Source organism: Taurulus bubalis (genome assembly GCF_910589615.1).
Source record: "Taurulus bubalis genome assembly, chromosome: 8".
NCBI classification, from domain to species: domain Eukaryota; kingdom Metazoa; phylum Chordata; class Actinopteri; order Perciformes; family Cottidae; genus Taurulus; species Taurulus bubalis.
In genome coordinates this window covers 6,380,302-6,398,147 of record NC_136596.1, presented here as the reverse complement: position 1 = coordinate 6,398,147, position 17,846 = coordinate 6,380,302, and the positions used below count along the sequence as shown (strand labels likewise).

Below are 17,846 nucleotides of genomic sequence, written 5' to 3'. Positions count from 1 at the left end.
AATAAATGGTGGCATTACAGTCTTTGAGAGCTTGTTACTTGATCAGTTACTTCACAATTTGAATTCTCAGTAGAAAACATGGAGCTGTTTTTAACATTTTGTCTTGTTTTTTTATTTCATCAGTGTTCCTTTTAGCTGGTCAGTGTTGGGTGTTTTTTCCCCTAAAAATAGCTGATAAACTATTTTAAAGCTAGAAACATCAGCAGCCCTATTAAAAGGGATTTATTTTTAAACAGTTGTGGAGTGGCCCAGGAGTTTTTTTTGTCTTTCTCACACATGTACTACAACAGAGTGCACAAAAAAATAAGTAATTAATTAGAAGTGATCGCATTCCCTCAAGCTCAAATTTTGCAAAGAGGCATGTCAACGTCTGCAGATGCACACAAAGAAGGGGTAGCTGGTTTAGTTTAAGTTTATATTTTGTCCGAACATCATGTCCGCCCTGTTTTGACCTTCGTATTAGCTCAGGACGGTTCATGGATCATATGTCACTCTCCGTCTACTCTTCCCATGGTCCTCAATTCTAATGGCTGATTATAGATGACCTTCCCCTATCAACATTACCACCTGTCCATATCCTTCCAACAAAACAATGGTTTGTGTTTGTCTTACTCCTGTGAGGCCGGAGTGGCCTTTATAGAAGTGTCATCTGACCTAGTGCCACCCGGGTGGAAAGGCCATACCTACAGGACATACCGTGAGATGTCACATGCACAAACGCTGTATAGCACCCAGCATGTATTCATGAGTCGGCTCAGCCCATGTTGTCAGATTTCTTACAGCTTTATTTGATCTGGATTTTTTTGGTGACGTTTAAAACCAATAAACTACTGAAGGTGGGTCGACAACCATTTCTCTATTTGAGCGCACGCAAACAAGAATCCCCTTCACATTGACTTTTTATTGAACCGCGGGCTCGAGGCTGTGTTTTCCGTTGTTTGTCTGTGTTTGTGCATGAGCCTCTTAGTATAGAACGACCTTTGTGTAGATGGTACGCACTGACATCACTTTTTTGGTGGGCGTAGGTGGGCGAAAATACTAAATGAATGCTTGTGACGACTTCCACATACAGTGCACCATCAATTCTGCAAAGTAACCATCCCTTCTGCTCTTTCTTCTATTCAGCCCTGTGCAGAAGTATTGTTCCTGGATATCTTCCACAACTACAACCAGACACTGATACCGGTGCTGCTGGACATGGTTCAGAATCTCCAGGGTCCGTTAAGTGTCAATTCAAATATTATTCCATGCCAAAAGCAAAGTCTGCTCTCTTTTCTGCAAACCTACTAAATGCAAAGATAACATGTACTTATTACCAGTTTATTAGGTAATCTACTTTATCTCATTTTTATATTTAATCAATGTCATTGTTGTGTTAATGCATTTCTGCACAATATGCATACGTACTGTACATTTCCTTGAAAGATGCTATACAGATAAAATGGCCTTGCACATATGGTATGGCTCAGTTTCCCTTTAATACGTAATGGGCCTCAGATGTCAGACTCCATTCCCATCATGAAATATAGCCGTGCCTCAGAAAGGTGATACATATTTCATGGATCAGAAAACAATAAAGTTGAGGATGTTTGTTCTTGTTGCTTTTAGCAGTCTCAGTATGAGTAGAATGCACGCTATAGGCGTGACAGCACCTTCGAGACCCCTGTTGACAACCCTCCACCATTAAAACCACTGACAATTCTCAAGTCAGTCACATATACACACACACACGCATGCATGCGCACACACACATCACACTGCAAAGGGTTCCCAGATGGCACTGACGTGTAGTTTCTTGTTCTGTTGCTAAATTAGGCGCCGAAGTGACAGAGTGGAACTGGGCTCTGCTGGAGCAAGGAAGGCGGCAGATTGGTGTAATTCTATGGTTGAAGGGAGGCAGCTATTGATTTTGAGAACTGAGTATATAACAAGCACTAATAGAGAGGGAGAGAACAGACCAGTGAAATGATTGAGACCGTACTAATGCAGTTGGGTCCAGGCCGTTTTAAGCTGCAGCTGTGTTATGACATGGCCACTGGGCACATTAAATTATACTAGTAGTTATTACTGAGAAATATTTGGGATGCAGGCATGTTACTACGACCAATAAAGTAACCCAGATTGTGCGTCTGTCTTTGCAGGCCCAACCAATGTGGAAGACTCGGCTCAGTTGCTAATGAAGGATTCAGGTGAGTCGAGGAGTACCAGGTGTATTAAGTGGCTGATTTGGACTCCGAGGAAGAGTCTGACTCTGCTAAATAATATTTAGTCTTAAATGCAAAATGTAAAGGTTATTAAACTGGCTTTGTTATTAACATACTCCAACCACAATCCCAAACAATGCAAACAGATGGAGATGAGTGAATTTAGATTTGCATAAAGAGAGCTTCCGGACGCATACCAATTATTTTAGGCTAAGATGTATATTCTGAATTACCTCATGACCATGGCAATCGTACCAAGTGATTCCCTCTTTTGAGTTGCATTTTCATAATGTAATCTGTTCTGGTCATAATGCTCTCTCCCCCACTTAATCTCTCATGTCCGTGGACATCTTGTACCCCCTCTTTTTTTCTGTCTCACACCCTCATTTCTCCCTCTCTACTTCCTTTCAGTATTTATAACTCTGTGGCAGGTCAGGGCAGCCTCGCTGGTGGTTTTACGACATAAACAACTAAATCACAGACGGTTTGCCTGCTATTAGGGCCTCTGTTAAAGCTGCATGCCGTCAGTGTTGATAAACCTGCAGACATCACTGGGTGATGAAGCTGTGCTGTGGCAGCAGCAGTGATGTATAATTGTGTCTGTGGTTGAAGTGCCAGAGTGCCACTTAATTAATAACAGCAGGTGCTAATTTGTCAATAATTATAATAGTGCTAATACACTAACAGAGTATGACCTTAATTATACTGTCAAAAAAGAAAAACGAGCTCAGTATTTTTTTTCTACATATTTGTTGTCACTTTAGTATTTGTCACGTTAATGCTGCACTGCCAGCAGCATTAACCTCTTTCTGAAATATTGCACATTAGAATGAAGTAAGTATATTTCAATACACCCTTGCCCTCCGAGAGGCCCTTTTTGACCACTGAAACACATTTGAAAACACAGGAACATCTAATTTGAATAATATAGCAGCGCTGTTGATCAGAAAATAGCCATACTTTTGACCTCAAAGACGAGCTCAACTGTGTCCGTTACAACGAATACAGGACTCTCTCCAAGAAAGGAGAGAAGCGGAAGAAAAAGGCATGTTGGTCTTCTTGGAAGTTACACATTTCCTGTCCGTTTTATTAACCTTTAACCCCTTTAAAGATTTGGTTTGGCCACTTTTTGTCCTTCAATCAATCCGTCCAGCCATCTTTTTGCTATGACGTATGAGAGAAGATCATTTAAGTTTCACTTCCGCTCTGTTAAGTCTCATCCTTTCCCTGTTTTTGTTATTTTTCTCCCCTCTGCCCTCAGAATGCATTACTTTTCAAGATGGAATAAAAATAGTAACAGGAAGCATCTCTTCCACTTGTACGGCTTCTGTCCCTTTACTTATCTATGTCTCATTGTTCTCATACTGCCATCTCTTCTCTTCTCTGATCTTTTATTTTTCCTTTAAGGGCCCTCTACATTACGATCTACCCGCACACGGATACAAAAACGCACAAATCACGTCACGGCCCAAAGAAGGAACTCTTACAAACTTTTACAAAGTCTCAGACATATTCCATAATGTACGGTATAACCATCATTATCACAGAAATATATGCATCCGTACTGTGTGCCCATGATATCATAAATAAAGATGGCTGACCTGTATTATAAGTAGCTCCAAGGTAACAGGAGCCCGTCAGGGTCTCTAGCGTAGCCTGCAGTGCTTATACGATGATGCCTGATGGTTTGCCATTATTCAAACTAAGGCTTTTGAATGACACGACGACTCCTTTTTTGTATGCTATAACGCTCATTTGAACACCTTTCTTGGCTTACACTACATATTAGCCACCTTTTATCCCTTTTCCTATCATTCCAACTCTTCATCCTTTTCATGCGAAGTCGAGCTGTTCAGCTCCACGTGAAGCAATACAGTCTGATACAGTCCAACCGGCTATTCAATCAATGCAATGATGGCTGTTCTTGGTTGTTCCTCCAGCATTGCAGTTTGGTTCAGCTTTTCAGCAGCCAACAGCCATCTGCAGTCGAACCCACATAAACGATCAGACTTTAAAAATCAAAGTGAGGCGTTGTGCGATTAAAAGCATTAGAGAGCATTAAGGTCCTGTTGGGGCAAAATGAAGGGATTTCCCTTTCGCCAATGATTTAATGAATGATTTAAGTTGTAGTGTTCATGCGGCTCATTTCAGAACCATAAACCATCTTTTTTTAAATTTTTATTTAACATAGTTAATTGGGTATCTTTTTGTAATCTCTCCCTCAAGTGCTCATACTCTGTTTGTTTGTTCACTGCACTCTTTAGAAGTTCAATATTCCCAGTGCTCATGTGGATACTGTGAATAAATGATATTACGGTTCTGACTTTGTGTTGTGGTTGTTTTGTCCGCAGTATACAATGCAGTGGGACTGGCGGCTTATGAGCTGTTTGACAACGTCGACTTTGACCAGTGGTTCAAGAATCAGCTTCTTGGAGAGCTGCAAGTCAGCCATCACAGGTAGTGTGTTAGCACTTCTTTTGAAACGTCCACACATTTGGATTGTAAATGGACTTCATGTCAACATCCATACACACATTCACACGCCGATGGCATTGGCTGCCATACAAGGGGACACACTGATGGCCTGCCCGGTCCTCTGTGCCAAATAGGTGTTCAGTAGGTTTGCTCAAGATCAGATACTAGCTCAAGGTGGGAGAGACGGCACGGACAGCTAATACGCTTCTTCAGCTTCTTCAGATGGCCTTCCCTCAGGGAGTTTTGTATTGCACGGTTATTGATTATTTGAGTCAAACTGTTGAGGTGTTCTTTAATTTCCTGTGGCCACTTTGTATGCGGTGTGATTTTTATGTGCATCGCCCTTAGGAAGGCGTTGACTCTTCGAGTGCATCGCATTTTGCATTACTTATGTTATTGAGGCTCATAGCAATAATAGTGAGACCCGAACCAGATCGGCAGTTCTTTTTTTTTTTTTTAACGGCTGTTTGTTTTACTGGACGCGAGCTCACATTCAGACTTTAGCGGCGTCTGATGCATCACTTACTTATCATTCCTGTCAGTGTAACTCAGGCTAATTGACTATTAACTTCTGTCCACCTATTGATTACTGTCAGCAGCACAGTCGATGCATTTCAAAAAAGGCTCATAAGTAGCCCACTGATGCTTGGAGTCGCTGTCTGTTATGCTCACATTAACAACTGCTGCTTATATTTTTCACACACGTCCAGACGCATTAGCATCCGCATCATAACAGGCTAATTAAACTAGAAAAACGGTAGCGCAAAAACCTCATCATGGATGCATCGACAGTCTGGTGCAGTGAGAATAAACAGTCAACTGACGGATGACCGCCTTTTTTCAAATTGACGGGAAACAGGGAGACATGCCAGGGGGAAGGTGTTGAAAGCGATATGAAGAACAAAGCAGTGCTCTGCTCCCACAGACTCCTAAGACGATCAAAACAAAAAGCCCAGCAGCACTCAGAAGGTTGGCCACTCAGGTTATTGCTGACGTCAGGGTGCGGGCACGCCGACGTCACTTTGGCTCGGCTCCCGCACAGTGCAGGTGTGAATATCCCCTCCACTTTGTGCCTGGTTCCTTTTGGGTCTCTTTCAGGATCCCCTTCCCTCCGAACTCATGTTTTCCTTCTCGATATTCAAAGCTTTACTTGATTTGATGCGTTTGATCAAGCTGAGCTCATCGAGACACGACGACTGGGAATGTCAGTCAGGCCTCAACCAGAGGGTAGGGGCTTCAGAAATAGAACATCTCCAGAAGAACAACCAAACGCCACAGGGATGCAGCCAAACGCCTGCTCTGTTGCTTTCTGTTTCTTGTGCTCTTAACACACAATAGTGCAAACACACGTGCATTTATTCATTCTGCTCCCCCAATAACAAACGGAAAGAATAGAGAACTTAACAAATGGAAATTAATGTTGGAAAGTATATAAAAAAAAGAAGCAATAACCACAATAAAAAGATACTCTATTCCTCACAGTTTATCTTCTCCTGCAGTTGCTTAAAGATGGCAAAGTGACCAGATTCTTGTGGGTTTTTTTTTTTTTTTTTTTTAAAACGTGTTTTTATTCCGTAGCTTGTTGATTTAGCAAAGCAGTGTAAACCTGGAAGCACCGTCCTGAATATAATGTCTTCCCACTGAGGAGCCTGCTATCAAAAATGGAGTTGTGGAGTTAAAATACACTTGCTGTGTTGATGTCATCAGATGCAACAGTCTGGCTCCAGGCAGCTAGTGGCTAAACAGTTAATAGATTTTTGCAAGATAAACTCACTATTGGTTTTAGCCCCCCCCAACCCCCCCACAGTATTGAAATTAATTAAAAGATAACTCATCCTTATCCATTAGCTGCCAAATACGGTCTTTTAAAACAGAGAGGTCCTTGTATGATAACCTATTGCTTTGTGCTAAGAGGATTGTCTTTGCTTTTAGTTAAGCCGAGGTTGGTTGTATAAATGACAGTAGATAAACTTGTCAACTCCCATTGATTTCTCTGTCGTGGGGTGCTGAATCAGGCCGTGTTTCTGATACAGAATTGAGATATTCCCACAGTCTTTTGATGAGGCCTCTGCAGTGTGAATGTAGATTGAGCGTGGCTATTAGTCAGCATTCGTGATGAGTGGAGTTCCTTTATTCTGTGGCAATCGGAGGCTTGTGAATTGATTCCCGTGTGTACAGGCATGCATATGTTCGCCTTTTGCGCGCCGGTCTTCACGCTGTCAGCATGTCATCGGGTTTTACATCCTGTCACATTTTAATATCTCATTCTCACCTCCCCAGTGGCCTCCATCAGTCCCAAAAATATACTTCCTCAGACATTTGGTAAAAAAAAAAAAGAGAAGAAAAAAAACCTATTGGTCAGATATATGATGCCGTAAAGAATTCTGACGCGTTCGATCTTTGCCGTATAAGGGACCTGCTCATACAGAGAAGAAACTGTGGGAGATCGTCACCTGGGCTTTTATTGTTTCTGTTATTGATTTTAACACAACAGAAGTCTCTTGTGTGTAAAAGGCACCCTCACCCAGTAACTAAATCAACCAGCGAGCCTTGTTCCTCTCAAAGGCCTTGTTTCCACTCCATATGCCACTCTCCATACACGTTTGATATGCTGGTAGAGCCCTTTAAATGTTTCACTCTTTGTTTCATTGCAGCCATTTGCTAAAATCAAAAAAGTGTATTTTATTTCTCAGTAATGTACACTCAGCACCCCATCTTGACAGAAAAAAAACAGAAATGTAGAATTTTTTTGCAAATGTATTAAAAAAGAAAAACATAAGTATTCAGACCCTTATACATATACCACTGTATATATATATACGGGATATTCACCCGATGACCACAACATTACAAATCCCTGTTCCCTCCTGCGATTGAAAGATCAGTCACAGTTTGTGGCAGCGACTCAACACGAGTCCTATAGAGCCTCGGTATCGAAGCTGACCATGCAGCCATCAGGGATTTGCACGACTGCTTTAGGTTTATATGGGGAAGCTCTTTTTTTTTTTAAACTTTTTTTTTTACTACCACCTGATGCTGCTTTCAAGTTAATTCCAAAGGTGTTCTGGTGGATTGCTATCAGGGATTTGTGTGTATCGGGCCATTAAGTGTTATATTGTAGACTTGTGATTTCTTGGCATGGCCTGTGCCAGCTGACTTATCTCTTATTTTGTACAAATGTTTTTTGCTCTGCTACATTCAGAGAAATGCGGCAATGTACAGTCCTCAAATACTTTTTCTGTATGTACGATAAAGTAGAAAAAAAAGTCTCTAAAATGCATTAGTAATTAGTAAAAGGAGAAAAAAAGATCTGAAATGCTCCTTTTTGTCTCTGCTGGCTGGAGGGGCGTGTCTATGTTTGATTGACAACTGCTGGCGGATGTCAGCAAGACCCGTCCTGAAACCTGCACCCTCGTCTCGTTTACCATGCTCTGTCGGTGTTTTTTTTTTTTTGCCGCGTCATTACCATTAATTTCTATACAACCAATGTGTCGTGTCGATGATTAAACGGCTCATCAGGGCACAGGATCGTTAAAGTGCAACAGGTTGATGCGTAAGGTTTTTAAAGCTTTTCCAAAGTCTCTGAGTAATCGTGTTAAACTATCTTGATCTCTCTCAGACCGTATACGTTTTCATTCTACCGCTGTCATCTGGGTCTTTAAAGTCTTGCTAGTCTGCCCCGATCTCATATAGTTTTGAAAAAAACACTGTGAAAATAGAACGGCCAGCTACAAGAGAGAAGCGACGTGGCTGAAATATTTCCCCCAACTTGGCAGGATCTCACGAGAAGCAGAAGGACAGTAATTATATTGGCATCTGCCAGAAGCCACATTCAAAGCAGATTTTCCTGGCCGACACCCTCGCCTGGTGCCCATTTGTTGCTGTGACCAGAGTATTCTCAGATCCCGCTGCTCCGCCTGCCTTCCTTGGCCCTCTGGACATTGGCCGTTGGACCATTTAATACAGCTTGCTTATTCAGATGAATTTTACATCATAGAGACCAATACAATCTAACATTCACAACAATATGCTAAGCAAGAGAGGTACCATTTACCAATGCTAAAAGTAAAGTTGTGAAAAACCCAGTGGCATTCAAGCAGCTTAATTAATGTTATCCTGGCAGTCTCTGCGGTTGTGACTAGAGGTCTGCACCCACCTGTTCTTCACACCTGCAGGATTTTCTGCTGCCTGCCTCTCAGCCTCTCAGCGGGTCCGTGTCAGTTACCACGCTGTCTCCCTCTGGTACGGTATCATTTAGATTCTCTGCTCATCAATCCTGCTTCTGAAACAATTCCTGGGACATTGTGCAATATTTTTGTGCTCATTTATCTCCATCCACAATCAGGCAATATTAGCACGAGTAGCACGTTTACTGTTTTCTCATTAGTCTTTAAAAAAAAAAAAAAGAAGAAGGTATCAATACATAGAGTTTTAAAAAGTCTCGCCAAGTGTTCCTTTTTTCAGTAGATCAATGGCTACACTGCCCACTCTGCAAAAACGCATCACGACGGGACTGTTCATGCCTCTGGGAGAAAAAGAACCGAAATAGAAAAGAGAAGCGTCGTCTGCTTGTTGAACCTGTAGGCCGTCCTGCCCCGTGCGGACCTCAGAAAGCCTGTGGGACAATCAGTCTGCCGGTGACTTATGCGCCTCTAAATGGGGAGCCAGGTGCACTGCAGGACGTCAACTGTCTGCGGAGCTCCTGTGTTGACAGGCTGATTGATGTCCAGGTGTCCTTCCTTCTGTCCTCAAGGGTAGAGGCGGCATGCTTGACTGATCCAAATGCTCTTTGATCAGTGTGACGCAGTTTCGTGTCAAGGTAAAAAGATGGCAACTGAATAGTAACCCACTGTTTACTACCACGGCCACGGAATTTGCATTCTGAACGCCACTAAAAACGGCACCAAAAACACCGTTGGATAATAAAGTGACAAAGAGAGGTCGCAGGTGAGAAGTGTGAGAAGGAAAGAGAGACGGGCTGCGATAGAGAGCCAGCACACTGTGTGTGTGTGTGTGTGTGTGTGTGTGTGTCTGAGTGTGTTCAAGAGGGAATGGGCGATGGAGACAGCCGTGTGTGTGTGTGAGTGGAGAAAGCACTATGCCACATTGTCTCCTCTGGACAGACACTCTGATGTTTAAAATCAAAATCTGAATTAATTACATGAGTAGCTGAAAAATAGGCGAATCACCCTATGCTTCACGTCAGGTGGTTCGTAGCCTTCATGTTATGTTGTGTATTGCTCCTTGCTGTACAGGCTGTGAGTGTTTACTTATTTGCTTGCAGGTCCAGTCATCATTAAGCCCTGCAGTCTATCACTATCACTTGATATGAAGCAGCAACAGTCTAACTATTAATATCCACATCTGTCAGCAAAACTATTTTGTGAGACTTACCACTTGTGGCTGAGCCTCCGGCCGCCAGTAAGCTCCTTTTTATAAAAAAAATAACACACCTAATTGAAATTACTAGCTGTTTTTCCTTTATGTACCACGACCAAAACAGTTGTAGTACCTGTGATGAGTCATGATGTCCAAGAGCAGAGAGATGACAGCAAGTCCTTTTTTTTAAGACACACACACACCGTTAGTATCGCTCATATTGACGTCCCAGAATAGCTTGAAGGAGTTTTTTTTGTGTCACCCAGACTGACCGCTAGAGTCAGAGTGTGTTCAATCATTCTCCTCTGACTCTGCCAGCATAAAGGGGCTGTGAAACACTCTGGCATTTTGTCATTGCCTTTTGTGGCTTGACCTTTTATGTGGAGTTTGGTTAGAAAAGTCAGTCCCTCCCTCGGGGGATCAATAGATGCTGTAAAATGACTCTGCTGCTTTGGGTGTCAAACTCAATTCGCCCTCATTGCCAGTATTTGCCACGGTGGATGTTTTTTTTCTTCTTTCTACTCCAAGCATAATTGAGTTTGGCATGTTCACACAGGTCAGATGTGAACAAAAAAGCAGCAGCGCACTGGGCTTTCGCTGCTGCCGTACTGTATGCGCTGCATGGCTGAATGAATCAGACTTTTCATGCGGCCGGGTTCACGGCCCCCAATCTCCCAGTTGTACCAGTTTTCGGTGTAACTCGGTTTACTTCTGTTTCTCTTGTATCTGCTGCTCCCAATGCGGCTCTCAAGGTCTTTCACCTGAGTTGACACCACTGAGTAGTCTTCTAATAGTCTTCAAGTCCCAGTGAGTGCGCTGACGGTTGCTCCACAGAAGTGAAACAAGATGAATACCTCTCTGGACGTCTAATCTTTACAGCAGCACTGCACCAGCTTTTTTCATTTTAGTTTGAGACTCTTCATATCATCGGTCTGAGAACTGTTTAACTCCCATTTATGTTCCTATTTACATAACATTTAAACAATCTGGATACCACGGAAACACATTACCACACTATTTGTGGTAGACTGGTCCCGTTTGGCCACAACATGGCTTTTGCAATACCGTAATTACTGTGCTGAACACACACACACTTTGCTTTTAGCACAGACTCATGCTATGTGCAAAGAACGAGCGACATTAATTTTCAATGGAAGCCGGTGACATGAAGCTAACAACTGATGCCAGACAGAAATCAAAGTTTTTTTTAGAGCTCCTATGATACTAATCCAGTTTTTGTTTCACCCTGTTCCATTCCATCTAAAGAATGTCTGTTAGCCAGTTCCCAGTGCCATTTAACAACACAACTACATCAACCAGCGCTTAAGAAACTGTTCAAAGTCGCCTCACCGACAAAGTAGCTGCCCACACTTGGCTCTCTTTTGGTCGCTTTTGTGCCCCAAATGGCGGCAGAACAGAAGTGCGAGGTGTTGGGGATAATGTGAAATTGGGATTCTGCTTTCGATTCCGTTCCTATTTCGTCCACGTGGATTTCCCCAGTGTTTGCCAAGAAGATGAGCAGGTTTGCTGACAGCTGTGTGACGTTATGGAGGAGGAACCCGCTCAAATGTGATTGAGTGGTGTCGAACCTTTGACTGACGGACAAGTGCCCTTGTAAACCGGCCTGTCCGTCTGCCTTGCCATCCTTTTCTTCCACTTTGCCAGCACACCAGTAATACACTCGGCCAGCTGCACCTTCCCCAGCGGAAGAAGAGAGTTTGTATTTGTTAGTCACAGACATGCACACACTCACCACTCCATTATATTGCAGGCAGAGCTGGGGAAAACTAATCCTTTAGTCACTTCAACAGATCCATTGAATGCATGGTAATCAGCGTACGGATTACGATGTTGTCCGGAATAATGCTGACGATTGTCGGTGTTTATCAAATCTAAACTCAGGTAAACAAACATTTGCCAACATCTGTTCACTGCACTTTGTATGTATTAGTATTAGTTGTGCCCTTTAGGAGTACACCAAAATGCACAAGTGGCTTGTAGTAGTAGTATTCTGTAATTTTATTATTTATTCTCGATGTCCCCGACTTGTTATCCGAGTGTCAGTATTCTGCTGCCAAGCTGTTTGGAACCTGGATACAGAGAGAGCTTTTGGGAACGCGCCCACTGGCACTGCCGTACCTGCTCTATCATGTTGGAACCATCTGATTTGTTTCTGCCTCCAAAAAAGCGGAGAGAGAACTAAAATCTGTCTGCCGTTGTTTTCCTATAAAAGTAATCGGATGATGGTTTATTGTCCTTATTCTCTCCCGCATCTGAGTTTAACCCCCGAGTGCTATCTTGTGCTTTTAAGATGATGAGAAATCAAGTCCAGATGGCATTTAAGCTTAATGTTGGTCGTGAAGTACGTTTTGGTTTTACCAAATGCCTTTTGGCAAAGGTTCATTTGAAAGGTATCGGGGAAATCAATTAAACCAATTATCTAAACAAAACACAAGAACGTGCTTTTGTGCTTAATTATACAAACAAACTTTTCTTTTGTTTATTCCTTGCACGCCTATACGCACACACAGACACACACACACAGAGTTGTTTCCCAGCTCAAAGTCCTGAGTCATGCTGTTGTTTCACATCTTCCAGACTGGTCTCTGGTTCCCTGTGGATATTTGATAAGAAGCCAACAAGAACCCCGTCCCCCCCCCCCCTCCTCCCTTCCTTTATCTTCCCTTCTCTCCTTTCCTTCCACTTTCCATCAGCTCTCTTCTGTCACACCGGTCCCCGGATACGACCAAAGACAAATGCAGAGGGACAGTCCTTGCTTTCCCGGATACAGCTGTTGGAAAAACCATCAGTTCCCAGCATGCAGTGCCCCACATTTGGGACATGCATGTCACTTAAATTACTATCACACATCACTCGGACCTAATGGATTTTTTTTTTAACTAGGCTTTTTACCTTCTTAAATTTTTCTGTCACTATTTCCACCAGACTTTGCTGTCATGCATTCATTTAAACAAAACACACTCCATTCTTCTTGTTCTCTGTTTGTTCTGCGGGACGTTTTTGGGACAGCTTTATGTGTAAATCTCACTATCTCTACCTCTCTGCAGACTCTAATTCAACCCACACTCTGGTTTTACAGAGTTCAGTGGGAATGTGTATGCCACCATGTTATATATAGTTTTGTGTGTGGATAATAATGTGGAATGAAAGGACAGTGCTGTGGCTCGCTCCCTCAGCGTACAATTTACACTGCAGTCTCCACCAAAACACAAGCAACGGCTCAGAGCAATTTCAGGATGAGCCATAAGCAACGGCAGATTTCATCATTTGAATAGCTGGCCCAGTTGTTTTTAATGGATCCATAAGTACTGTAGCCACATTGTGGAGATAAGACTAGAGAGCCAGCTGGCCCATTTCTCTAAACTATAGTATGCAGAATATAAATGTGTTAAAAGATTTATCTGCTACCAGAACTAACTCCTCTTCCCTTCCTCCTTTGTTTTTTTTCCAGATACAAGTTGATTCGCCGACGAGTCATCTGGCTAATAGGACAATGGATCTCTGTCAAGTTCAAATCTGACCTTCGCCCTCTACTCTACGAGGTCATCCTGAGCCTGATGCAGGATCCCGACTTGGTGGTAAGGCAGCTACAGGCAGTAGCAAACAGTCAGCGTTTTTTCTATTTATTTTTTGGGTAAAGCGCTTATTTTCACTGGAGGGGCAGCTTCCCCCAGAAAACATTTGATTTGTAATGACTGAAACGGGCCTTGAGTGAAAGTGCACCGTCAGCGACACAAACACAGTTCTCAGCTTAACAGCATGGGACCACAGCTATTATGCTGTCGACGTCCTACAAACAAAGCCAAACATAGTTAGTCGAGGGATTGCGGAACTCGTTTTGTCATTGTATTTTCTTTGGCCTTTTTTTACAGAGATATCTTCTTTGAATAGCTTTGATTAAATACGCTAAACTTTGTATTTACTCATTAACATTTCTATTCATCCTTGGCCTTGATGAGCAGCTGTGTGATCCTATTAGTGGAAAAGTGGCTATTATTATACCCTAGTCATCCTCTATTCAAATTACTTTTCGCCATCCTTGGGTTTCGTGCCTCATGAGCCGTTCACTTGATTGATGTGTTTGTTTTCTTTTAACAGAATTTACATGAAGGAATGTGGAAAAATCCATGCATTATTTACAATGCAATTCAAAAATAATCTCACTATTGGATTGAACCATTCAGAGTAACTGGGTTCAATCTCTCTGCATCTAATTGCCTCTCTTGCGTCATAATCCATCTATGTGAGGAGGAGCTTTTAGATGCGTCTTTTGTTTGCATTCCTTTTTGTTGTAAAACACACAGAATGTGATTATAAAGTAATTAAGATTGTAATTTAATCAAGATGATTGTACACATATGGCAGAGCCCATGCAAACACCATGCTCTGATGGTATTTATGTGATGGATGGAAGCATCCTGATTATAATTGAATGTATGGACTGTATGATTCGTCATCCATTTTGGGCACTTAGTTTAAATTAAGGGTACAAGAGCACACACAGTGACATTAACGATGTAAAATAGTATCAATAGGTCTGTAGCGCCCTCATTTTGATTTCACAGTCAATTACGCTGAAATAGAGCTCGGTGCAGCCGGTTGCAATGGATTTCTAATTCACTGAAGCTGGTCCCGTCGGTCACATTTTAGTACTTTGGCTTCATCCTCAAATGATTTGCTGGCAGCTACAGTAGAATTAATCTTGTGTCTCTCGCGTTATATTCAATTAACCAGTTTATCGTCTTCATTCAATGGTTCATTGGTAAGTTATATTAGATGTTCTTCATTAGGTTTTCCTTTTTCCCCCTTGTGAAGACACACAGACGTGGAGATTATTCAGAGAGGCCAATTTGTTTTCGTTACTACTGCAACCAGCTCGTTCAAGTGCTGAATCAATTACAAGAGCAACATCACTAATGTAAATAAATACATCAATTGTGAACAAATAAAAACAAACATGGATATTAAGAACAAGTCAACCACCATATGTAAACAACATTAGTCATCATAAACAAACCAATGGACTTATTTGGTTTGCATCGTGAAACATTGTCCCAACCATTGTCGGCATCCCCATCAAAGAGCAGCACTACTACTACTACTACTACTACTACTACTACTACTACTACAACTACAGAGTACAACTATTTTTACAGTTTCAATGGTCTTTCTTCACATAAGCTCGCTGTTAGATCACTGACCAGCGTACCAATCATGTCGTGGCTCCTGATCAATATTGTTCGGGCCAATTAGAACCTTCAGGGCAGAATGAATTATTGATCATAAACCTTTTAATGGGCTAATGGAAAAGACTTCCCTCTATCAATCAGTCTAATTGGAAATCGATATCTCTATTGCTCTTCTATAGCCATCTTGTTCAGATGGAAAGTGTTTCTCCCAAGGTATCAGTTATATTTATCTCTGACATTTGAGTGACTAATGAACAGGGGAAACTTGTAGAAACTGGAGAGCCGTAGTTTCATCAATGGTCAATTGACTGCGTGTGGGAGAAATTATTTTCGTTTGCAGATTAAGTATCCTGAATGAAGTCATTTAATGACAAAGTTGTTTATACTAAAACTGTTGCCTTTGGTCTCAAAGCTCCAGGAATACTTGTATCTCCAGAACAACTTTTATTGTTTAGAGTCGACCAATGCGTTCTGAATGAGCCGGATGAAAAGCCACAGCCAAAACGCCAAAAACATGTCACGGTACGCTGCAAAGGACTGGATCGGCAAACATCGGTGTAAAGTAATCTTTATTCTTCAAAGATCAAAAAAAACAACGCTTCCATAAACACAGGGTTGTAAAGAGGTGCAATTAGACACGGGAGGAAACAATCAAGGACAGGGCAGACAATCACAGAGACGGGAAGTGAAGAGAACCGAGGAACAAGAGACAGAAAACGTCGTACTAAAACAGGAAACCAGCAACAAAAACCCGACACCGTGGCAAAACAATAAAGCTGTTCTCAATACCACAAGTGTCCCTGAAGTTCTAACCCTCATAAACTTAATTTTTGCACCTTGGAAGTAGGTGAAGTCGTGTGCCAAAAACCCACTCTGCTTCTAGAGAAATGCAGATAATCAGGTCTTTGTGGGAACGTCGGCACCCCGTGGGAGCTTTTCTATGTGAGAGGGTTTATTGGCACCCATCAATGACATTCATGAGCAGAATCGTAGATCACAGATGCCAGTCGCTTGCAGCCTTCTATTGTGCCGTTTTTTCTACCCTCATTTTCTTCCAATACATTCTCCTTTTTTCTTCTTCTTCTCTCTCTCTCTCTCTCTCTCTCTATTTCTCAACAGCTGCAGTCCCTCTCTGATTTTCTGTTTCCGAGTAAAGGCTAAAAAAAAAACCAATATGCTTGGTGGCAAGTTGAACTGCTTCTGGTTTCAGGGCATTTGCATTCCCAGTGGGAGGTCGTAATATTTTTGAGAATTCGCTATTAAGCCAGCATTGACGACATCAAGCTGTGATGTTTCAGTCAACAGATTGTCCCTTTTCTGCTCATTTTTCCTTGACTGCATGGAGGCTTTGAGCTGTTGAGGCGTCCTAAATATGGATTTCATTCCTCATGATTATAATCCCACTCAATCGTGTTTTTAGTTACTGTACAGTGAGTGCTGACTGGCATTTGTCTATGAGAAATTGTTATTGTTATTATGACTATTATCAGGAGTTAGAGTGAATTGTAATGGGCTTCAGAGTCTCAGATACCAGGTGGCCTTCTCTCCATGCCAATCATAAATCCTTGCCGCCCCTGTAACCCTTTCAATCAATGTGAAAGTATTCATTTTGTAGGTTGTTTCGTGATTTTATTGCGAGACGGACAAGTAAATCCAATTATTTTCTCTTCTGAAAAGCTTAGTATAATATAGCTCTTTTTTTTTCCAGCGTTTGTTGTTGTTGTGATGAAGCAGCTTTAGCTACAGTTTGTGCAATTTATTGTTTATCTGCTCTAATTTCCAGATACAACTTTGTTATTGCTCTCTCACACTTGTCTTTTGTGTTTGGTGTCTTTTCCGAGTCGATGAAGCTTTGGCCCACTCCGCTAGGATTCTGCAACATCGTTCCGCCGTGATCAGCTTCCGCCGCCGGATGAGCGAAGTGCAGAGCCGGAGCGGCTGCACTCCGACTGCACTATAACTTTACATGGAACATAGGTGTTTGCTGTTATGTTAATGATCTGAATTCACAATTTAGCCCCTTTTTTAATGAATATGTATAGCCTCGTTGAAGCTTTTGTTTGGATTCAGTGAGGTGCTTCAGTGCAATTTTCAGTGATTCAACTTCTAATCACTTTCAAATTCAGGTTTAACCTGCTTTTTAGTATCCCTCAAAGCCTGTTTGAGACTGAATAATAATGTGAGGAAGCCAAGGTTTTGTCTGAATTATTGTCAGACTGTGAGTGAGAAAGGCATGTGTGTTTTAATAGATCCATCTGAGTATTTCATCAAGCAATCTATTATCTTCAACACTTAGCTGTGGAATGGAAATGCAGTTTCTCTCATTAGTGTTTGAATTACCAACAAGGCCAGTGCTGATGGCGACTGATGGGCCTCGTTCATCAGCATACTCCTTTTGATGCTTGTTCATGTGTGCAGCATTACTAAAACATTATTCCGTATTTTATTATCGTTCAAACAATTGTGGGAATTTGTACATCTCTAATTCAAACAACTTAAAGCTATTTATTATCTTGAATGTACATACAGTTGTCTGTCTTATCGTCAGGTATGAACATGGGATGAGTGTGGAATTATT

General features: G+C 41.9%; 1 protein-coding gene across 1 annotated transcript in view; it reads left to right on the top strand.

Annotated features, from left to right (window-relative positions):
* Positions 1-17,846, top strand: part of ipo11 (importin 11) — a 97,324-nt gene that overhangs the window by 25,850 nt on the left and 53,628 nt on the right. The window contains exons 12-15 of the mRNA XM_079222577.1: positions 1,126-1,216; positions 2,142-2,189; positions 4,556-4,661; positions 13,531-13,675. Of these exons, the coding sequence (XP_079078703.1) occupies positions 1,126-1,216; positions 2,142-2,189; positions 4,556-4,661; positions 13,531-13,675 (390 nt within the window). The remainder of the gene's footprint in view (positions 1-1,125; positions 1,217-2,141; positions 2,190-4,555; positions 4,662-13,530; positions 13,676-17,846) is intronic.